Genomic DNA, 22927 nt, shown 5'->3' with positions numbered 1-22927 from the left:
ATCCCCTAGAAATGCCCAGAAAGGCGCTTACACACAACTTCCTACACACAGACACCACACACAAACACCAACGGAAGATAAACACAGCCCACATCCACGGACATGCAAATCAGGGTTGTCTGTTGTAAAACGCACACAAACTCTTTCCCTTTGCCACAGTGTCTCCTACTAAGTCTCCTAAACACATTTATCACGCACTTAATGTGACTGAATAATACAACTATGCTTTACACATAACACAGCTGTGGCCCTGACGCATGAGCATGACAAAAAAGAATAGCTCATCTGCATAACTGTGGTGATGTTATCTGCAGTCTGCCAGCTTATCTCCCTCCATGACAATACTATCAGCTGAGAGTGCTGGTTGAAGAGGAGGATGGTAAGAGGAGGACTGGTGTGTGTGTGTGCACATGGCTTTAAGAGAGAAGTGTGTGCCTGTGTGTGTATGTTTTAAGGGAGTGTGTGCCATTAGAGTTTGTGTTATAACAGTCAAATACAAAGCCCTCTATGACAGCACATTTGTTCATAGTAAAGTTTGTGTGGCTGTGCACACACTTGGCAAGGTGTGTTTACCTTAGGACTGTGGAGTCCTGGAAGTGTCCCGGATTGTTGCTATGTGTGTCATCAGCTGCTTTCCTGGAGAGCCGTAACCCCAGGAGACGTCTGCCAGGTGCATAACCTACAATGGAGTATAAGGAAATGTAATAAGATATATTGAGTATTTCCTGTTTAAGATGTGTCACAGATTTTATGGTTACTTTAGAGTTCAACTTCTGTTAGAATATAAGGAAATTAGACATGTAAATGGTGCTTTAAAGTTGCCAATATGGCCACAATTAGCAATTACAAGTTGATGCAAAACACTTAAAATAATAATGATAATCTTTATCTGTAATATGCTTTTCAAAACAGAGTTACAAAGTGCTTTACAAGAACTGATAAGAAAACTTTGGTAGGCTATACAAAAACTAAGGAAGTAAAAGGGCGTTTAAATAAACTTAAAACTCAAGTCAAATCAGGAAAGGCTCTCTGATAAAAGTATGTTTTAAGAGGGGATTTTAATGAGATCACTGACTTGGCTGACCTGATTTCCTCGGGCATACTGTTCCAGACTTTTAGGGCTCTGACAACAAACGCTCTGTCTCTGGAACAGACAAAAGACCTCTGCCAGAGGACCTACTAACTAAGAGGTCAGAGATATAGCTGGGGAAGAGACCATGAGGAGCCTTAAAAGTGATCAGTAAAATCTTAAAATCTACCCTAAAAGATACTGGGAGCCAGTGTGAAGTTACATAATATAACTGCTGATACCAGGGTTAGAAATCAGCTGGTAAATATGGAAGTGTCTGCTGGATTTATTTCACTCACCAGCCAAAATACAATGATGTTGGTTGGTAGATTTTTTAATCCATCAACCACAGTGGCAGCTGGACAAAAAAAATAAACTCTAACCTTAGTTTTTACAAATGTTTAACTTGTAGCATGTAATACCTAACTCAATATAAGCTAAACAAGTTTGGGGTAGGTTACAGAGGCTATATAACCCAAATTTTTAGCCTTAAACATGTCAGTTTTTGTTGTTAGTTCCCTTTGTTACCCACGCTGAGTTAATGGGTTGTGAACCGTCGCTATGAGCAGGAGACGCCCCTTGTGTTTCAATAGCCGCTCAACCATCAAGTTACATCCTCCTGTTACATAAGGACGCATGTACCGGAAACTTTCAGAATAAAAGTAGACCTGAGTTACCTTTACAGGCAGTTACTGTCGAGTGTCTGTGCAAAACTGTAAAGCAACATGATTAAATTTGATTAATTTTACTTTTTTTAAGGGAGAAACGGGCAAACGTGCCATGGAAAACATAAACAGAGCTCTTTTTGCACCCACGTTTTCATTTTGGTGCCTGAAATCACTGCAAACTTTAAGGCGCTCTACAAGCGGCTTTTATTTTGAAATCAGCAGCAGCTCCTCTTCACCGTCCCCGACTAACTTGACGCCTGAGCCGCGGTGACTGAACGACTCACTCCTGTCTGGTAGTCAGGAGGGATTTAGCGGTGCTGAGGCGCATCATCAGCCACATCAGGCTGAAACAAGTTGGACTTTATTCCTCCTTCATCCTCAGGATCGATCAGTTCATCATTTGCATACAGCTTCGCAAGGTGAGTCCCAATTTCTTTCAACAGTTTAACTTCAACTTGGTGCGTTTCACCGTGTTAATGATGATAATCTACTAACTACTGGCTGGTTTTCAACAAAGGGAAGATATAGGACATCTCTCTATTTCTGCATAGGCTGTATACTTGTGATCTTCTTTAGTTGAGTTTAGTCTTTGTATTGTATATGTTTGACAGATTTACATGTATCATTGTTGTATGGCATTATTGACAGACTAAGTAATATTCCTAAAGGATATAATGTGTTTATAGTTAGGCTGTGACTTAGTAATGATAGTATGGGGCTTGGCAATATATAATTAAAAGATAGATAGATAGATAGATAGATAGATAGATAGAAGGAATCCCCAGAGGCCCTACAACATGAGGTAATCACGATACTTAAGTCACAACAGAATATTAATTCAATTTAAAAGTAGTGATTGCGTATTATCATAACATATACTACGATATATTGCAATTTATTACCTTTTTTTGAACTGCAAATAATGTCCCCAAACTTTTCCAATATCTATTTTATCTGTTAAGATAAGGTTTTCAGTCTGTTCATCTCAGGTAAGTCATTTTTATTGCAGCAAAATGTATGAAAAACAATTGATTTTATTATTCTAGTAGGCTACCAGAAGTTTAGTTTGCAAGAGTTTGCCACCTCAGCACACCACAGCATAGATGAAAAGGCTGGTGACAACTGAGTGGTAGAACATCAGCAGTAGTTTCCTTCAGATGTTGAAGGACCTCAGCCTCCTCAGGAAATAGTACCTCATTGGAGACTAGTTGCAGATGGGGCCTGGTCCATCACCATCTCTTTTGTCTGGGAGATGTTTAGCTGTAGATGGTTCGACCTGCATGATGTCGCAAAGTCATCCACCAGGGTTCTGTCCTCCCCCTCCTGTTTGCTCCTAGTTCACCCCACAATTGCAGTGTCATCTGAGAACTTCTGCATGTGGCATGACTCAGTGTTGTGCTTGAAAACAGAAATGTAAAAGGTAAACAAGACTGGACAAAGCACAGTCCCTATTGGGTGTCAGTGCTACTGACTACAGTCTCAGAGAATCAGTCCCTCAACCTGACATACTGTTGTCTCCCTGTGAGGTAGTTTCCCTGTGAGGTGTTCAGCTTTGGATGGTTTGGCCGCCACCACCATGACACAAAGTCCTAAACCAGGCTCCTGTACTCATCCTCCTGTCCACCCTTAATACACCCCCGTGTTGCAGTGTCATCTGACAACTTCTGCATGCAGCATGACTCGAGTTGTGCTTGAAAGCAGAAGTGTAAAGAGTAAACAAGACAGGGCCAAGCACAGTCCCCTGTGGTGTGCCAGTACTACTGACCAAAGTCTCAGGGAAGCAGTCCTTCAGCCTGACATACTGTTGACCTCCCTGTGAAGTAGTCTGTGATCCAGTGGGCCTTTCCCATTGTCACCTATGGCCACACCAAGTCACACTGATTTGCATATCCCCTCAGGTCACAAGATGTGAGTCCACCATCATCACTGTTACCTTGTCTTTCAGTAAGAGGGGCTTAATGGTGTTGAAGGTGCTGGAAAAATGAAAAACACGATCCTCACAGCACAGCTCTGCTTGTCCAGGTGAGGGTAAGCCCTGTGTAGTACAAAGAGGATAGCATCTTCCACACCCACCTTCTCCTTGTACGCGAACTGCAGTGGGTCAAGCACATAGTTAGTGGACCTGGGGTCTAAGGAGATGGAGCAGCAGCCATTTCAAGGTCGTCATTATATGAGATCTCAAGGTAACTAGCTGTAAGTCATCTGGTGCCTTCTTGGGATGAGACACAATGTCTTCCACAGTGCAGGAACCCCCACCAGTTGCAGGAGTCAGATTGAAAAAACTTTTCAAGAGCTCTCATAGTGTGACAAAACAGGCCTATGGCCATTTGAACACGCCCTGTTCGGGTGTCCCCAGGTGTATTATTGTTGTCTTCTCCTGGTTGGTTTGTTTTGTAGTTGAGGTAGAGACAGGCATCAGATGTGGCAAATATTACACTATGTTGTCCATAAGCTCTCAAGATGATAATGGTAAAGGGACTTGAACTTGCATAGTGCCTTTCTAGTCATCCGACCACTCAACGCGCTTTTACACTACATAGTCTCATTCATTCATACACACACATTAATACACTGGAGGTCAAGGCTACCTTATAAAGTGCCACCTGCTACCTTAGTTAACTATTTATACTGACTCATACACCAATGGAACAGCCATTGGGAGCAATATGGGGTTCATTAACTTGCCCAAAGATACTTCAACATGCAGACTGGAGCTGGGGATTGAACTGCAGATTTTAGGATTAGCCGACCTGCTCTACCTGTTTATGATATGTCATCATAGTATTCCCTCTTTATCTCTCTTTGACATGCCACCATGCCTTCATACTGTACAAACACACATACAAACACAGCCTCTGACGTCTCACCCTAGTCACTGCTTACCTAAATTCAAGTTGGAGACTTTCCAGACTGGGTTTACCTCGATGAAATCACATTGGATTGGGCTGAAGCTTAACTATGAGGAAATCTCTGTTTTAAACATCATCTTCACTATGTTTCCTAAAATTCCTGTCAATCCGCAGCAGAATGGACCTGCTGCCTGACTTCTGGAGGGAGGACTACTGGCTTCCTCCAGGTGTGACCTGGAGAGACGTGGAACAGTTGTCAGACTCAGACCGACCGTTACCCCAGGACCTTCTCATAGCCCTGCCTCTCGCACTGGGCTTTGTTGCCCTTCGCTATGTGTTTGAGAGGTAAAACACACCTAATCTCTTTGTTCTGTAAAGATCTGAGTGATGTGTTTGGGATGTGTAGGTTTTACAGGAAGATAAATATTTATCCTGCCTAAGCTGAAATAACACTGACAACCCTCATTTAATAAATATCGTTCTGTATTTTCAGAATTTCCTGTGGGTGAGTGAGCAGGTGTTTCGGCAGAGCAGGCATTGTTATCATCAGGACAAAAGTGGCCTTTGGGGACTAGACAGAGAGACAGACAGTATAGGAAATGTTCCTTTTCAGTGAAAGTTATTTTAAATTATAGCTAAAAACCAAATTCTGTTTGCATGAAATGCTTTTCCCTCATTTGATGCTTTTTAGTTTATTTCCAAAATCTAATAAAACACATGCTCAGTTATCAACTTAAAAGGGAAACTATAGGTAGTTGCATACTATAGGTGCAGCTTGTTAGGAGTGCATAACAAGCCTCTTAGGCACTTTTTACACATACGCAGGTTGTCTTCAGGGGTTTGATTGGTTGATTACATCTCCAGAGTGTTAACCATTATAATATTCACAGCAGTGGAATCAAATGGCTCGTTAAACCCAGTTAAATGTCATTGTTATTGTTCAAATACTATGCTAATTTATTCTGGTATCTTTTACTATAGCAGATGTTGTTAATAAATACTGTCCATGCTATGTTTCAGTCATTCTGCTGTTCTCTGCTACTAACCAAGAACAGAAAATTTGTCGTTGTCATGGTATAGCTTTGCTATATTTATCTTGTATGCCCTCAATATCAGTTTTTCCCTGTGGTATCGAAAATGGCATTGAATATTGATATTTTCTCAAGGTCTTGTGTCCAAGTTAGAAATTCCAGTTTTGTGACAACATTATGATATGCTTACAGATAAAAAAACAGCCACTGGCTGGCTCGCTCAGTGTAAAAGTCCATAGCACAAGCAGGCAGTCCAAAAATGCATCTGAGGTACCCTGGCTGTAGTTAAAAATCCTTTTTTAGTACATGGATAACCAACACGTTTTGACTAAAGAGTCTTCATTGGGGTGTAAAATGCATTGAACACAGGTGTGCAATTTAAGACCTCATGTGAGGGTCATGTGACACAGCTCACATGATATATTGGTATAACCCTACTGGACAAAACATATTGACAGAAATTACAGATGAAAACTATATGAATGTACACTGTAAATAATTAACATAGTCATTCAAAGTGTGTCTCAGATGCATTTTTGGACTGTCTGCTTGTACGATGGACTTTAACATTAAGTGAGCTGGCAAGTTTTTATCTTTGAGTGACTCTTTGCCCCATCCTTGAGGAGCACCTGATTGTTTTACAATGACCTACACAGAGCCTTAACATAGTGCAGTGCTCCCTATTTTATCTCACTACTACTACATACTGGTTTGAGCAATGTAAAGTATATAGTTTTCTAACTTTGTTATATTTTATATATTTTTCAACTTCTCTGGACTGTATCTTGTGATTTCATGCAAATTTTCTCTCCTGGAAATCTGCAAAATTCTTATATCATGTTATCTTAAATGCAAATATCTATCAAGCTTAGTGGTAATACTATACACCCATACACACGGACATGCACACACACTGCTTTGTTGGCTGTCTGAATGGAAGCATACAGTACAGCCTTCAGTTATCCAAGCAAACTGTTTGCTTTAGACAGTTTAACAGCTTGTACAGTGAGTCTGGCTAAACAACTGCAGGCTGGCACCCTGACTGTCTCTCAATGGGTGTTACTGGCGTATTATCATTTGTGTAATCATTTGTCTTTTGTTGCCTCCAGGTTTTTGGCCCCACCCATGGGCAGATGTGTGGGGCTGAGGTATAGAAGACAAGTGACTGCTGCCCCCTCCCCGAAGCTGGAGTCGTTTTACACCCAGAGGAGCAGACAGCCAACACAAGTTAGTCTGAAAAGGCCTCAGCATGCATGCAGCTCAGCTCCATTTGTAGCATGTTTTTATGTCATCTGGAAGAAGTTACAAAAGGATCAAGGCAACGGGTTGTTAAATTTCTCAAATGCTCATTTTAAGCATTTACTTGTTCGTTTGCTGTTGGGATAGTTCCCGGTGAAAAGCACAGCGGTACATGAACACTGTGATTTTAACACTTCTTTGTTCCTAAAAACACTTAGCCTGGGGGAACATCACATTTACAGAAGCCATTTACACTATTCTCTCTCAGCTTTTGGATAATCTAGTAATGCTCCTAAAAAGTTACTCACATTTATTTCTCTCTATGTATATATAAAATAATAACACAGACTATAAAACTTTTACTGCATCACACAACCAAATTTAATTAATCCCAGCAGGCCTGTTTGTACCAACCCTACAGATGATCATTAATCTGCTGCAGGAGACATTAAAAACACAACACACAAAAATAACTTCACTTATTCAGCAAACACTTTTACATTTTGCTTTGATAACACTTTGGGAAGTTAAGATGATCCCAAGATGAAGTTAGGATGATCGCTCTGCCTGTGTCTGTTTCTCCCCTTTGTTATTTCCTCCTTTATGCTTTCCATTTCTAATTACATTATACTCTATGTCTTCCAAGACCACTTTCTGCTTTCTATTCCTCTTCATTTAATCGATTTCTCCCTTCTATTGTTGTTCCAGAGTGAAATTGTGACTTTGATGTCGCTGTGTGGCAAAACCCAGAGGCAGATCGAGACCTGGTTCAGACTTCGCAGGAATCAAGACAGGCCCTGTCGATCCAAGAAGTTTGGTGAAGCTGCGTAAGTGCTCAACCCTTCTATCGTTCGATTAACAGAAGACTTCCCGCAAGAAGACTTTAATCAGTATTCACTGCAAAATCTAGAGACAGCAGGGGAAAGAAATCACCTGAGAACTTGACTAATTTTAAAGAATTGCCACTGCACAAAGAGACACACTTTGAAGCTATGTTGATTTATTTGTTTTAATGTGTTTTATTTTGCAGTTGGAGGTTCTTTTTCTACCTCACAGCCTTCATAGGTGGACTCGCCTGTTTGATAGATGTGAGTATGAGTTTCAAAAAAAGTTTTTAAAGCAATAACATTGCCATGTAAGTCTTACAGCTTTAACACTGTCTTTGTCTTTTATCTCCAGAGACCATGGTTCTGGGACCACAGGGAATGTTGGAGGCAATATCCATATCAGGTAAAAACACAGCATCATCTCACGCCTTTGGATAGTTAGTGTGTCCTATTTCATGACTTCATTCTTGTCAGGGTTTGTCCTATATTACAACATCATAAGGAACGCCTTGTTTTGTGTGGAAGCTGTTAGTGTTCAAGTGTGACTGAACTCTGAGTTTGAAGGAAACAGACTGCATTTGTTTAAAAGAGGAACTATTAAACAAGCACATCTTTTTCCTCATTCTCATTAGAACAATGCATATTCTGTCTCATTTCATGGAAGAATACCATGGTTAGGAAGGAAAGAACAATGATGTATTCTTTATTTCTATGTTTTATGTTAATTTTTTGCCAGAATATCCTCATGCCATTTAAATGATTGCAATTAAGACTGTTATGAATATAGGTGCTTCTTTAGCGCTTCATATATATTGATATTTAACTCGAAGTGTTTTTGCATCGAGAGCAACTCTGCCCCAAACCGATGACATCAAACATTTATTTAATCTGATCAACACTCCAATACCAAAAGACATTCAGGGCTTTTCTTTTAAAAGCATCATTCCTATAGCAGAGGATGGTTTCGATCCATCGACCTCTGGGTTATGGGCCCAGCACGCTTCCGCTGCGCCACTCTGCTTCTCATCTCCCATAAGGCTCGGTGCCAAAGAATTGCTTTGGAGGCCAGTGTTTTATCCCTGACAGGCCTCTGGGGCTGCTGGGAAGCCACTGTGCACACATCAGTGACAGGAACACTGGCACTATAATCCTTTTTGAGATAATCTTCTTCTGCATTTGTGTGAAGAATCATTGAATCATGAAAGTGTTCAGTGCCTGCCTGCTGTTCATTGTAGCGTTTACTGCAGACTAATTGTTTGCTCGATAAAATGTCAGAAATAAGTGACTTACTGTTTCACAAAGCCCAGGGAGATGTCTTTGTCCGGCCAAAAGTCTGAAAAACAAAAGATATTTAGATTTAGTTTAGTATCACAGAAGACTAAAAAGGCTAGAACCAGCAAATGTTTGGCCTTTTCAATTAAAAGATGGAATCATCAATTAATTTCTAATTAATGTTCTGTTGATCAAGTACTCAAGTAATTCACTAATGGTTTTGTATGCTGAAGCCACTTTGCTTCATGTTTAATGGGGAGTGGAATTAGACAAGCAGTGAAGAGTTTGATGATTAGTGTTTGTAAAATGTTTAGATAGCAGAGGATAGTTTCGATCTATCGACCTCTGGGTTATGGGCCCAGCACGCTTCCGCTGCGCCACTCTGCTATGCACCCCAGATGGGACTCGAACCCACAATCCCTGGCTTAGGAGGCCAGTGCCTTATCCATTAGGCCACTGGGGCTTCTGTAGATGGAGAACAACAACACTGTGACCGATTCAGTGTTCAGTGACTGTAACATAAACTCTATAAAAGCTTTTTATGGGCAGGATGTTAGTCTGTGTGTGAAGTAAAACCAGGGTATTGTGAAAGCATGCAGTGCCTGTCTCATGTTTCTCTTCATTGTAATTTGTTCTTTCTACCTAACCACACCCGCAAACTGTATCACTGCACAGAAGAAAACTTGCATCTACTCATGGATGACAGGCTCGTGCCGGTGACAGTGGGATATGTAAACATTAGTGGCGTCCTCCTCAGCTGAGCTGTAACATTAGCTAGCTCAATGGTGCTAGATGAGCTAGCCGTAGAAGCACAATTCCTTCTTTGCAGTGATATGGTTGGCAAGTGTAGTTCTGTGAAGAGAAAATAGTGCCTACATGAAACTGCTCACAACGAGGTCTGTGGATTATCATGAGCAACCCAGTCATGATTTCTGGAAAGAGACCTTGCTGCTGGGTTTTTCAAATGTATTTTTTTGACGCTTTGAGCACCACAAGCTGAGTGCTATTATAGTGAAGAGAAGGCAGACATCTCTAAGACTGATATCTCCAACGCTCAGCAACTCACACCAAATCAATCTAGATTAATAAAAAGCACTACGGGCAATAGTGAAAATGTGTACTTTTACCTACTTTTACTTTCACCAGTAAATATCCAGGTGTTTTTGTTTGACTTTTTAATGACTATTGAATGATGTTTGTCCCCAGCCCATGGAGAAAGCTCATTACTGGTACTACATGCTGGAGTTGGGTTTTTATGGCTCTTTGCTCCTCCGGATCTATGTGGACATCAAGAGGAAGGTGAGGACCTCAACATCCATTCACGCATAAATGTTACACAACTGAGTTTTTAATCTACACTGCCTCACAACACATTTGCCCTTTAGAGAAGGACATGAGTGAAGGTATTAGCCTTGTGTTTGCTTAAGCCTAGTCATATTTAATACTTGATGGCTTGCACTTCTGCATTAATGAGAAATTTCACTTAACACAGGGTTAATAAGTTACTTTGAGGGCAGGAATTTAAATCATTCCGTTGACAGACGAAGGTCATTTTATTTCACTGATGTTACATTTACTGTATGTGTACTTTGCCAGGATTTTAAAGAACAGGTGATCCATCATTTGGCTACCATCTTCCTGCTCAGTTTCTCCTACTGTGCCAACTACATTCGCATCGGCACCTTGGTCATGCTGCTTCATGACTCTGCTGACATTCTGCTGGAGGTAATATCACCTGCCATGCTGCTTTCATGTAACATTGGTGGGACTCAAAAGAACAATTTGTACATTAAGCGTCTCTTGCCATCTATTCAGACTCTAGGGCCTGAGCCAAACAGTCACACGGGACCTTAAACATATAACTGATCTCCTCAGGGCATGTCACCATAGATTCACTTCCCTGTTGGCCTTTTTTCTGCCTCTGTGTAGCCCTACCAAAGTGAGTCTAAATTTTGTAAATTATAGCCAGAGGTTCACTTTGTGCTTGAGGTTGTTCTTAGAAAAGAAGTGTCTATTGTGAGCGGTCAGCAGGCAGATCCTGTGACTGAGTCCTGATAGCTAAAAGCACTTTAGCAGCCCGTGATGCCCTGTTTACCTGAACAAAACAATCGATTGTAGATAAGAATATAATGAATATTAAAAAAGAAAAAGCTCTTTTTTTTTTTTACTAAGTAAACTCAGTAAGACGTGTAAAAGAAAACAACAGGAAAGTCGATGCTGATAACATTTACAGTTACAGTCTCATCATGGACTGAACTGACATTCATGTTCATTTTTAGTTTCCCCTTGTTGAAGACATGTTTTCCTGTTGACCTATTACCCTAATCCCCAGCCTTGGCTCAGTAGCCCTTTTTGCATAAAGCTTAAATAATGTTCTGTTCAGTATGGTGACTGTGCTTTACATACAGCTTCAATTGTGGTTTGTATTTGTTTGATGAATACCATCATTTGTATTTTTGCAGTCTGCCAAGATGTTCAACTACGGCACTGGCTGGAGGAAAACGTGTGACACACTGTTTGTTGTGTTTACTACGGTCTTCCTCGTGACTCGACTGGTGATTTTCCCCAGCAGGTAAGGTTTACCCTTAAGGTGTCTTTTTCATTTTTCAACAACTTGAAGGTCCAGTGTGTAGGATTGAGGGGCATCAATTGGCAGAAATGGTATATAATATTCATAACTATGTTTTCATTAGTTTATCATCACTTGAAAATAAGAATTGTTGTGCTTTTGTTACCTTAGAATGAGCCACTGGTATTTACATACCGAGTATGTCCTCTCCAATAGAGTCCGCCATATCTTTCTACAGTAGCCTAAAATGGACAAATTAAGAGCCCTGTTTCCACCAAACTCTTTTGGTATGATACTTTGGAACCAACAGTAACCCTTCAGACAGGGTACCTAGACCATAGCGTTGCTACCACAAACAGTATTCTTTCATGACAGCAGGGTTGTTGTCACTCGCTGTTCCGTCCAGCACTCACTGCATTTCCTCCTTTATCAGTCTGCACCTCTAGCAGGTTTGTGCTTTTAGTCCTTCTAAGGCAAGCGCAGTGTTGCTGGAGCCCGCAGGAACAACGCTCCAACATGCTTTTTTTCCTCCAAGTGACACATACAGTACAGTTTACATGATGTGGTCAAAATTAACATATATTTTCAAACACTTAAGGTGTGCTGATGGATTCATGTCATTAACTCAAACACTGAGTAACATTACAAGTTAATATTCCACCTTAAAGAGGCAACAGATAGGATTCGTCTTTTTTTAGCTTGGCGCCACCTATTTTGAGTGGTGTTGCATTGCACTGTGGCAACGACCAAATTGACCTTGGGGATCAGAGATAATCAATGAAATGTAGGCTGTAAAGCCACCGGTATACCTCTATGTAGAATGAGAAGGTGTGTGGACACTCTGCTAAATAAATGAGTAAAGAGACTGAGCAACAATTATCAGATTTATCTGAAGAAAAAACAACTAGTAATGCAAATAATTATACCAGAATGCACAGCACCAGTACAAACATCTCACAGTAAATTATACCAATATGTACAGTACCAGTACAAACAACTCACAGTAAATTATACCAATATGTACAGTACAAACAACAGTGGACACAGTGGAATTATACCAACATGCACACGTAAACAGTCCCGATTCTAGAATAAACGGTACCGTATGGAAATGATGCGGCCGGTTGGAGCTCAAATTGAATGGGAAACAAAGTTCAGTGTTCACTTAGGTGGGCGTAACTTAGCTGGGCGATGTCCGTCGATAGCTGCCTCCGTGAGAAGAGAACAGACGGAAGGGAGGGGGGTATCACTGTCCGAGGGCTGCCGTAGAATGGCAACGAGGATGTCAGCTGACCAACACTTGCTACCCGGTCCCTGGTTGCAGCGATTTGCAATGCTGGCCAGCTAGGAATAAACTTGCAGCCAGTACAGTACAGTCATCTCTCGTCTAGCTAACATTTAGCCGTGTTACTTACTGATCCATTAGAAAGAAAGCAACAGTTTTGACGCCTCTTTGGTCACGGAGCTCCCTTCATCTCTTGAACGCCTGACTGAGGTTTAGTATTGTTTTTCCTCTTCTTTTATCACTCTCCTTCTGCTCTTCTTTGCAAAGCTTGTTTTCTTTTGCTAGGCCGTTTTTCACTTGTCTCCAAACTTTGTTCGTCTGCCATTGTGCTCGTGACTCAACTATCTCATGCCCAACTCCTCATAAGGACTCGCTCCAGGCCCTGATTGGCTGACCGACCAAATTCGCAATACATGACGCGTTTCCTGCTGTAAAGCAGATTTTTTTCCACGAAATTTCGGCACCGGTGGCAGAAGCTTATTGCAAAGATTGCAAAGCCACTAAGTAACCTATGTAAATGTCCATTATTGATCGACAGATCAATGGACTGCAGTGTTCACAGCTCCACCTTTTAGTACCAGCTCTGTGTGCTAGGTACCCCAACAGAGGGGGGACCAAAAATGGGGACGGTAGGGAACGGCTCCATTGGTACCATCCACAACTTTCCACAGTGGAAACGGAAAAAACCTACCAAACTAAACAGTATCATATTGTACTGCTCGGTGGAAACAGGGTAAAACACTCTCTAAATAGGGCCATATGTGTTGGCCACCACAATTTGCCTACATGTTTGGCACACGGGAGAAGTTCCAGTTCTTCAACCTCACTGCTAGATGCCACTGCTACTGCGGCTGCCCACCCACTGAACCTTTAATGCAGCATGGCTGACTTGTAACAGTTTCTCTAATGTTATTGCAATTATTTGATTACTTGCAGAATCATCCATACCACCCTGGTACTGTCCATGGAGGTGTTTGAACCTTTTGCTGGTTACTACTTTTTCAACGTCCTCCTGATGGTGCTGCAGGGTCTTCACATCTTCTGGGCTGGCTTAATCTTACGCATGGTTTATAAATTCCTGACAGGCAAGGTAAGAATCAGCTGTAAAATCAACTTGCACTGCATGGTAGCATTCATAGAGAAAGATGTGGTGTCAATTCCTACATTAACATCTAAGATTAGATTAGTTTGTTAGCTCTGTCAGATGTGTCAAACCTTGTATCTGCTTCTGTCTCCAGCTGGACAAAGATGTGCGCAGTGATGAAGAGAGCGAGGTTGAAGATGAAGGGGACGATAGAGGAGGAGAGGAAAATATGGATCAAGGAGGAGATTATTGTTGGGAGAGAAGTAAAGACACCTTGAACAACAAACTGTCTATGTTGACCAACAGTTGCGTCCTCAATAATTTGACCAACCACAGGGCATCTGTAGCTGACAGGATGCGCAAAGCTCAGTAAAGTCTTGATGTTTTTCATTTACATAAAGTCCCAGTTTTTGTGTCCCAAAATAAACAGCCATGGTTTACATGTAGAGTGACATTTGATGGATGTGATCTTTTAGACTCCTCACCACAGTTTCTGTATGCTGAGGCCACTGTGCTTTACGTTTAATGAAGCATGTAAATAGACAGGTAAAGCTATGAGAGTTTGATTAGTGTTTGTAAAATGTTTAGATAGCAGAGGATAGTTTCGATCTATCGACCTCTGGGTTATGGGCCCAGCACGCTTCCGCTGCGCCACTCTGCTATGCACCCCAGATGGGACTCGAACCCACAATCCCTGGCTTAGGAGGCCAGTGCCTTATCCATTAGGCCACTGGGGCTTCTACACCTGCTGTGAAAGCACTGTGAATGATTCATTGTTTAGTGACTGTAGCACTGACAATGTGGACATTATTAACTAACTTATTTATGGAATGGTAGTCTGTGGCCCAGTTTACGCCTGGTATTAATGTTTGTCTTGGGTGATCCAATCACAAGTGGACAGCTCTAAGTCTGTCCTTTCACATCTTTTGTTAGAATGAGTCTCCGTGTGCATCTTGAGTATGGTCAGGTACTGAACTTGAGGCCACTGTGCTCCACATTTAACAGAGAGTGGAATTAGTCGAGTAAAGCAGTGAGAGTTTGATGATTAGTGTTTGTAAAATGTTTAGATAGCAGAGGATAGTTTCGATCTATCGACCTCTGGGTTATGGGCCCAGCACGCTTCTGTTGTGCCACTCTCCTATGCACCCCAGATGGGACTGGAACCCACAATCCCTGGCTTAGGAGGCTAGTGCCTTATCCATTAGGCCACTGGGGTTTTCACACCTGCTGTGAAAGCACTGTGAATGATTCATTGTTTAGTGACTCATTCACTGTGAATGATTCATTGTTTAGTGACTGTAGCACTGACAATGTGGACGTTATTAACTAACTTATTTATGGAATGGTAGTCTGTGGCCCAGTTTACGCCTGGTATTAATGTTTGTCTTGGGTGATCCAATCACAAGTGGACAGCTCTAAGTCCGTCTCTTCACACCTTTTGTTAGAATGAGTCTCTGTGTACACCTTGAGTAAGGACAGGTACTGAACTTGGTGCATTAATTAAGGGTACTGATGGAATTTCATTGATACTGTTCCAAATAAATTAGTGCCAAATTTCAGTACGTAAGAGCACACCTGGGTGGATGCTGGGTTCAGACAGGATGATGAAGCACCACGAAGTGCCCCAAAGCTGGAAACCCACATTACAGTATACACTGCTGAAACACTGTGGCCATATACAGTCCAGACCACCTCCAAATGTGGTCTGAGTGCTCAGATGTCAAGACGCATTGAGGCACATTTGCTGCATTCACATCTGTATTTAGACATACTGTATCCACTTGTGATCCAGTCACCCAGGACAAGTGTTAATACCAGGTGCAAACAGGGCCTGTGTATGTAGTAAAATCTGGGAATTGTGAAGGTATCTGCCTGATGTTTCTCTTCATTACACCCCACAAATTGTTTACATTGTTTGTCACACAGCAAGTTCACAAAGCACATTTGTAGACAAAAAGAGATTGTGACTAAGAAATAGCACAATAGCAAAAATAGATGTAAACTTGCTGATGTAAAACCCAGTACAGACAGAAGTGGTTGTTTAATATTGTAAAATCATGAAATTGTTACATAACATGCAGTAGACATTTAAATGAAGGAAATAAAGTCCTAACTTTACTCTTTCTATGTATGTTTCTTGTGATGATTTTTAGACACAAACAGTTTTGATTTGTGATTCAGTAGAATTAAATTGTTTCATTTATTACATAAATTACACTTGCACTATCATTTCACAGGTTGTTTGAGTGTATGTAACTTAAAACGTAATTTGTTTTTTATCAATTGTTTTCTAACAATTATTCTAGAGGCTCTACCTTTTTGGTCCTTACTGTTTACCTGTTAATACTGTTAACCTGTTTTTTTTAACAGTGCAAATATTATATTTATTTTGAATTTGCACGTTGTTGTTATTTTCCATCCATCCTTGTCATTTCAGATTGTTATATCTGTACTCTTACTATTAGCTGCACAGTAACTTCCCTTTGGATAAATTAAGTTATATCATGTCACATACTACATGCTGTACAGCTTCTTCTGTACCACAGTGCCATCTGCTGGCTGTCACCAGGATGACACTAATATGCTGGGTGCCATCCTGAAATGTAACAGACATTACATACTCTGTCATAGCATCAAAAACAGTGTAAATGGGGCAAATTTAAGAGATAAGTTGAATAAACGCACTTTGTGTTTGATTGAATATTGCTAAATATCGTCAGTGGGGTTGGAGCTGCACCTTTACCAATCAAACGTGATCAAATATCTTACTTGCTCAATAATTGGCATTACTGGTCCTCAGTCATGATGACAGATGGAGTGATTTTGTGCTTTTATTTGATGGCTTTCTCTTTAGAAGTGAGTTTTCGCTCTTTGTCATAACTAGTTGTTATATGTTGTTAAACACACTTTAGACATACAACTTTAATAGCTACCGTAAACAAAGAGTACATTTTAATTTGGCTAACGGTAATGTTAGCTAAGTTATACCTCCGAACACCTTTCCTCGTGCCAATGCTAGTGTAACGGTTAACTTTGCTAACATTAGCTAACTGGTTGAGGCTCTATCGTTTAATTTGTAATAACACAAGTAAACATTATATCAGTCAATTATTGGTTCATATTAAATGTCTTTGTTGGCTACACTTAAGTTAACTGTCACTAATTTACCGAGTGTAATACAATACCTTTGTCTCAGTAACTTAAATTAGCTATGGCTATGACGCAGGAAGTTAGCGCTAACGCTAAGCTAACGTTAGCTGTTTTTCGACAGTCTGATAAGATAAAAAAATTTCACCATTACCTTCTTTTAATGTTTGTCTTGCTTCTTGTCAGCCGCTATCCTTTAATGTCTCGTATGCTTTTATCTCTTTTAATTACTTTTTTTTATATTTGTATGTTTCGGACTTGATTAGCCACCTAGCGGGGAAAAATAATACATGCTCTCGCGTGAGGTTAACGCGATCGGCGTGCCGGCGCTGCCACAAGATGGCGCCCGTGCATCTGTGAACAACGTAATCACATATAAATATATATACAATATGTACAAAGTGATATTTCAAATTTTTCGAACTGAGATATGGGTGTATGGTTGTCTCTGTGGCGCAATCGGTTAGCGCGTTCGGCTGTTAACCGAAAGGTTGGTGGTTCGAGCCCACCCAGGGACGACATGTTTTTCGTTTTCTTTTCTCTTTTTTTCGATATAAGCATTTATTTCCTCAGTCTATTTCACTATTTGAGAGCAACCGTATGCATGTGAATCGTTTAAACACGTCAGATCGTGCCCCGCTAATTAATCTACAACATGTCAGCGCCTGCGATCAACACACCAACCCTCCTCCATCCGTGCAGATGTGTCACCGGACTAGATTATTGAAAACTGGATGAGCTTGTTTCCCTTACTTAAGCACAGGACCGGACTCATCAAGTTCCTGTTTTGCCTCACTGGGGCTGGTGAATGGTCACGACGTGAGTACAGATTTATTTAAACTTCTAAATATATCGTTTTCTTTATTCCCTTTATTTCTTTATTATTTCACGGGAGATGCGCTCAAATCTAGTCAGCAGTCGGTTTAACTGCAGTAGTTATCTATGTGGTGTGTTTCGGCTGTGCCCAATAGGCATTTCACCTTACACGTGTTTAAAATAGTCTTTAAACTCCTGTTTATCTACATTTTAAGTAGGCCTATGTATAATACTGTCTTTTCAATCTGTCCTGGCACACTGGTTGTTGAAAAGAACCTGCTGAAAACACTGAAGCATAGCAAATACTTGTACCTGGATACTTGATTACAAATATGAGGAAGTAACTTATCAAAAGCACAAGATAAGCCCTCTGTTCTCAGTTGACTTTTGCTGTGCTTGTTGGTCCATTTTAGTTAGTCTGACACATTTTCTTTCTTTCCAGTGAGCCAAGATGCAGATCTTTGTGAAAACGCTGACGGGTAAAACCATTACCCTCGAGGTGGAGCCCAGTGACACCATCGACAACGTCAAGGCCAAAATCCAGGACAAGGAAGGTAAAATCAATGATAATTTGTCCTATAGATCATTAACAGGGCTGATATAATTCATGTATAGTGTCATCAACTAGGGTGGCATATTGTTTTATTTTCCTCCATGCACAAATTCCTGTGTAACTCTAATTCTCAGTAACAAATTGATGGCTCAGAGGTCCTACTGCCATACAATATACAAGATATATATATAAACTGTTCAGACTTGTTGTTTTATCAATCTTACCAAAACCTTATAGAAATTATATTTTTTACATAAACATGGTTGGACACTATAAGCTCACCTTTCTCAGTCTAGGTAGAGATATGAAATTACATCTTGTCTGACAAAAGCTTCTGTTTTTTTTCATATATATTTTCCTATTTTCTGTTTTGCCCATCTTTGCCCTTACATGCTATCAATAGATTTTTGTATAGTGTCACAATTTCTTTATTTTTTCACTTAAATCTTTATTAAAACAGCTTGTGTGACACTGACACATCAGTTACAACAGCATAATAAAATAACTGAAAATAATAAGAGCTTACGAAACAAAACCTGCTTGGGTAAAAACGCATTTCTACAGCCTTAAGGATTAATTTATCTATTGATTATTATTCCGGTCTAGTGTCGTCTTTCTGAGTCTTGCATAGAGTCCATTTCTTCCATTGTCTTTCTAGCTGTGCTTCTTGTAGTCTAGTTTCGGTTTAATAAAGAGAAGAATCAGATTGTTCTTCTTATTATTATTAGTAGTATTTATTTATTTATTATTTTTTTATTATTACTATTATCATTATTATTACTTATTTATTTCTATTTTTTACTTTTATTTTCTTTAATGAATGATGTGTTCTTTGATATACTTATACAGTCTGGAAATTTGTTATAATATGTACAAGTAACTATGTGTTGTTATGGTGTAGGTTGCTGCAGACTTTTCATTTTTCGTTATTCGTCTTTCTCGAGGAAACAATAAAAAGCATAATCGAAAAACAACAACAAAGAAATGAATGGGATGCCTCCATGAGGATTCCCTCCAGATATCCAGGCGAATTAGTGGTTGAATGGTGTATGTAGTGTCACAGTGTCAACTCTAACATCTGAAACAACCCAAAGAGCATTTAAATACACTAGTTTTCTGTGATCAGTCACTTTATCTGTAATATACACATTAATATGATGATGTAGGAAGTTTCCTTGAAAGTCAGTCCATACTTAAAAATATTAAGGATACTATGTATTTCATGTAAGAGCACATGTACATGAATGAAGGGTCAGATTAGTATCAGAAGTACACCTATTATGTATTTACCTACCGCTGAGATATGATTTGAGTGGCAGCTGTAAACACTAAATGGTTTTCCACATCTGGCTCAAGCATCAATTCACAGTCGTGGCACTTTTTCCCCAGGTATCCCCCCTGATCAGCAGCGTCTCATCTTTGCCGGGAAACAGCTGGAGGATGGACGCACCTTGTCCGACTACAACATCCAGAAGGGTACGTTACACCTCCACTGTGACGAACCATCACCGACGTTATAAGACAGACGTTATAAGACAGACGTTATAACACTGCCTTTTGTCATCGTTGTTGCGTCATGATTGTTATATGATTTCTCTCCTTCCCCAGAGTCCACCCTCCACCTGGTGCTGCGTCTGAGAGGGGGCATCATCGAGCCCTCCATGAAAATGCTGGCTCAGAAGTACAACTGTGACAAGATGGTGTGCCGCAAGTATGTATGCAAACACAGTACGGTGTCATACTGGTGAGGCTGGATTTGTCCTCAGAGACAGCAGGAAGGGAGAATATGACTGAGCTGACACCACAAGAAATGTTTATATATCTCATATTGAAACTTTTCTGTGATGTGATTCTGTGATGTTGGCTGGTTTATCCTGATGTGTAAAGCTGCCTAACCCAGTGTTCTCAAACTGGGGGATGAATGCAGTTGGTGTTTCTGATAATGTTTTTGTAAGGAATAATTCATCCCCCAAAATGACTATTTGTATATCAGTTACTCACCCCGTGTTACACTTTAAATCTCCCATGCCTCCGCTGAACAAAGAATCCAAACTGAACTAAAAGTGAATGTTCTCTCTTCAAAGCCAGACTCCATTGACAAAAACATGACTTTTACCTTGCTGAACAGAGCTGCTGGTCTACTGCTGCCTCAGTAAGTGAGGTAGTTTGGATTATTGTATAACGTTTGCATACTGAGTCCGAAACATTCGTCCATGATAAAAAACGGTTTGATTTTCTGTTTTTCACATCCGTCAGAGCCTTTAGAGACGTTTGACCAGGAATCAGTGAAGATAATGTGATGGCGGAACATATCTGTGACAAGACAGATTCATTTTATAACTAAGGTCAGACAGTAATATTCAGGTGGATGATGACAAAGAGGAGGAGGATGTGGAATGCACACAGAATGTGGAGGACAGACAGATGAGATGAGAGAGGCAAAGGAGGAAATGCGTCTTTTTAATTTATTTATTTTTTGTCACTTATTGCGAATTTTCACACCAAACAGACCAATAAAACGCATCAGAATCAGTCAACATAATTTTTTCAGATGACGGATTAAAAAAATGCATCTTTAAAGGGTCAGTTTGAATTCAGCAAAGTCACATAATACCTCAAGAACTGACTCATTTATTCATCAATAATTTCTTGGCTTTTGGATTCTTCATTCTCCGGAGGCATTTGAAAAAGTTTTTTCTTCACAAATTCAACATAACAGGGGCGTCGGTGGCTTAGTGGTAGAGCAGGTGCCCCATGCACAAGGCTGTTGCCGCAGTGGCCCAGGTTCGAGCCCAGCCTGTGGCCCTTTGCTGCACGTCATCCCCTCTCTCTCTCTCTCTCTCTCTCCCTCCCTTTCACACTTAACTGTCCTGTCCATTAAAGGCAAAAAAAAATAATCACTTTGACTTTTTCAATATTGTTAATGACTGAAAAAACTGTGACAGATTGTGTCTGTAGATTTGTCATTAAAGTGTAGCTTAATAAAACAGGGACTACCGCTCAGTGAGAAGGTGGAGATAAAAACACTGAACAAAGTACTTCGTATTAGTTGTGTGCTTACGAAAAAAGAAAAACAAAGGCACTGGAACATTGTTGGGTGAGAATGACACGATGATGATGGTTATTGTGATCTAACACTTTGTTCCTCTCGTGCTCAGGTGCTACGCTCGCCTACATGCACGTGCCACAAACTGCCGCAAGAAGAAGTGCGGACACACCGACCACCTCAGACCCAAGAAGAAGCTGAAGTAAACAGCTGGAATCAATGATCAATATTGTCAATAAAACATTCTGACAAGCACAATTGATTAGTAGATGGTTTCTTACTTAGAGTCCTCTTCAGAATATCTTCCTGGTTTGTGTGACTGCATCAAATTCAGACCAGTGGATGTGTTCTGTAGCTACAGACGATCAGAAGACACATTGTGAAAGTGACTTGGCCTTCTTTTTCGATTCGAAGGGACCAACATTTGGTTTGAAATTGCTCTCAGTTTTGACGTCATTTATTAGCTTGAGAGCTGTAACACATCACACGTTTGCAAGGCTGGTTAGTGCTGCAGGCACCTAGAACTAACACTGACTTGGGACAGATTGCTTTTAGATTATTTGCACCACACAACTGGAACGAACTGCAGTGTACTTCAACGCCTGATACACTGGTTCCAGTGGGTTATTGTACTTTTTATAATCTAAAATTTGACACCATAGTTTTCAAAGTTACTGATCTACTTTCAAAACAAAAAAAAGGCCGCTTCTTTTATTCAGGCACGTTTAACTGAAAGCCAGGCTCTCTTTTTCTAGAACGCCGCCTTCAAAGTCAAGCACTTGCGCTCATTCACACTTGAAGCAACCCAGTACAACCAGTCTGATCTGTCAGCCACATAGCATTTGTCACTGGAGTAGTCAGAGGTGGGGGCCTTGCACGGGGGCACCTCAGTGGAAGCACCGCAGTTTCACTCTCCCCACCCACGTTTTTCCCGCAGGTTCGGGGATCAAACCTGCAATACTGTGGTCACAAACTTGATTGTCTTAGCTATCTCATGTTTCCATGACAATACCTGTAGAGCATGACCAAAAAAGTGACAAACAAACTCAATAATTTGGCTTTTAAATTTGGATTTTGCAGCCTGAAGGTAAAGGCAATATAAATCAATTCAATCAATCAACAAAAGTCAAAATGTTGTGAATTCAATTATTTAAATATTATCCCTTAAAAGTCAATAAAATAGCCTCAAACTTAAATCTGAGGTTTTAAGTGGCACAGACATTTATTTAAGTTTATTTATCCAACTTTTAATTTCTTCCTGTCAAAATGAGTCAAGCTCTTCTGTTCTACCACTGAACCGAATAGTGTCATTTTACTTCATACTTTTACTTACCTGTTGACAAAATATAGATTAACAAATATAGATTAACCTATTGCACTCTAATAACCATATTCCTACATGAAACCTATGACTATATATACTACTTACCTTCACACCTACCTGCAATGATTGAATCAGAAAAATATGATTT

At 40.3% G+C, this 22927-nt stretch overlaps 2 protein-coding genes, 1 long non-coding RNA gene and 4 other non-coding genes across 8 annotated transcripts in view; 3 read left to right on the top strand and 4 right to left on the bottom strand.

The window, feature by feature from the left end:
* The window catches only part of LOC125902199 (uncharacterized), a 35029-nt gene extending 17675 nt beyond the window's left edge, over positions 1-17354 (bottom strand). Inside the window, exons 1-3 of the long non-coding RNA XR_007451066.1 lie at positions 17195-17354; positions 8974-9016; positions 574-679 (exon numbers count right to left, since the gene is read on the bottom strand). This is a non-coding gene — a long non-coding RNA (uncharacterized LOC125902199). The remainder of the gene's footprint in view (positions 1-573; positions 680-8973; positions 9017-17194) is intronic.
* On the top strand, positions 2015-16016 carry LOC125902189 (ceramide synthase 2-like). Of its 2 annotated transcripts, none has more exons than XM_049598363.1 (11): positions 2015-2156; positions 4764-4931; positions 6727-6844; positions 7565-7683; positions 7887-7944; positions 8036-8086; positions 10162-10254; positions 10552-10680; positions 11418-11527; positions 13746-13899; positions 14048-16016. In XM_049598363.1, the coding sequence occupies exons 2-11, from the start codon at positions 4765-4767 to the stop codon at positions 14264-14266; spliced, it is 1218 nt and encodes a 405-aa protein (XP_049454320.1). In that variant the 5' UTR covers positions 2015-2156; position 4764; the 3' UTR covers positions 14267-16016. The 2 variants fall into 2 exon arrangements, with proteins under 2 accessions (XP_049454320.1, XP_049454318.1); XM_049598361.1 differs by having other exon boundaries at positions 4761-4931.
* On the bottom strand, positions 8633-8704 carry trnam-cau (transfer RNA methionine (anticodon CAU)). The gene has a single exon. It is a non-coding gene; the product is annotated as a tRNA-Met (tRNA).
* On the bottom strand, positions 9346-9418 carry trnar-ccu (transfer RNA arginine (anticodon CCU)). The gene has a single exon. It is a non-coding gene; the product is annotated as a tRNA-Arg (tRNA).
* Positions 14558-14630, bottom strand: trnar-ccu (transfer RNA arginine (anticodon CCU)). The gene has a single exon. It is a non-coding gene; the product is annotated as a tRNA-Arg (tRNA).
* Positions 17355-17484: 130 nt separating the features above from the next.
* On the top strand, positions 17485-17558 carry trnan-guu (transfer RNA asparagine (anticodon GUU)). The gene has a single exon. It is a non-coding gene; the product is annotated as a tRNA-Asn (tRNA).
* Positions 17559-17705: 147 nt separating this feature from the next.
* On the top strand, positions 17706-21713 carry LOC125902196 (ubiquitin-like). The gene is made up of 5 exons (XM_049598373.1): positions 17706-17859; positions 18299-18410; positions 19799-19885; positions 20018-20120; positions 21568-21713. The coding sequence occupies exons 2-5, from the start codon at positions 18308-18310 to the stop codon at positions 21659-21661; spliced, it is 387 nt and encodes a 128-aa protein (XP_049454330.1). The 5' UTR covers positions 17706-17859; positions 18299-18307; the 3' UTR covers positions 21662-21713.
* The last annotated feature ends 1214 nt before the right edge of the window (positions 21714-22927 follow it).

This window comes from Epinephelus fuscoguttatus, linkage group LG15 (genome assembly GCF_011397635.1).
Source record: "Epinephelus fuscoguttatus linkage group LG15, E.fuscoguttatus.final_Chr_v1".
Classification (NCBI taxonomy): domain Eukaryota; kingdom Metazoa; phylum Chordata; class Actinopteri; order Perciformes; family Serranidae; genus Epinephelus; species Epinephelus fuscoguttatus.
The sequence above is the reverse complement of the archived record's forward strand: the minus strand, read 5'-3'. Positions and strand labels throughout refer to the sequence as shown.

What these genes read in the sequence shown, in the direction of transcription:
- LOC125902196 (XM_049598373.1), top strand. Translation starts at nt 18,308, where the DNA reads ATGCAGATCTTTGTGAAAACGCTGACGGGTAAAACCATTACCCTCGAG. An exon ending in CAAAATCCAGGACAAGGAAG is followed by an intron (nt 18,411 to 19,798) that starts GTAAAATCAATG and finishes CTTTTTCCCCAG; the next exon opens with GTATCCCCCCTGATCAGCAG. An exon ending in GACAAGATGGTGTGCCGCAA is followed by an intron (nt 20,121 to 21,567) that starts GTATGTATGCAA and finishes TCTCGTGCTCAG; the next exon opens with GTGCTACGCTCGCCTACATG.
- LOC125902189 (XM_049598363.1), top strand. Translation starts at nt 4,765, where the DNA reads ATGGACCTGCTGCCTGACTTCTGGAGGGAGGACTACTGGCTTCCTCCA. An exon ending in CTGCTGACATTCTGCTGGAG is followed by an intron (nt 10,681 to 11,417) that starts GTAATATCACCT and finishes GTATTTTTGCAG; the next exon opens with TCTGCCAAGATGTTCAACTA. An exon ending in ATAAATTCCTGACAGGCAAG is followed by an intron (nt 13,900 to 14,047) that starts GTAAGAATCAGC and finishes TTCTGTCTCCAG; the next exon opens with CTGGACAAAGATGTGCGCAG.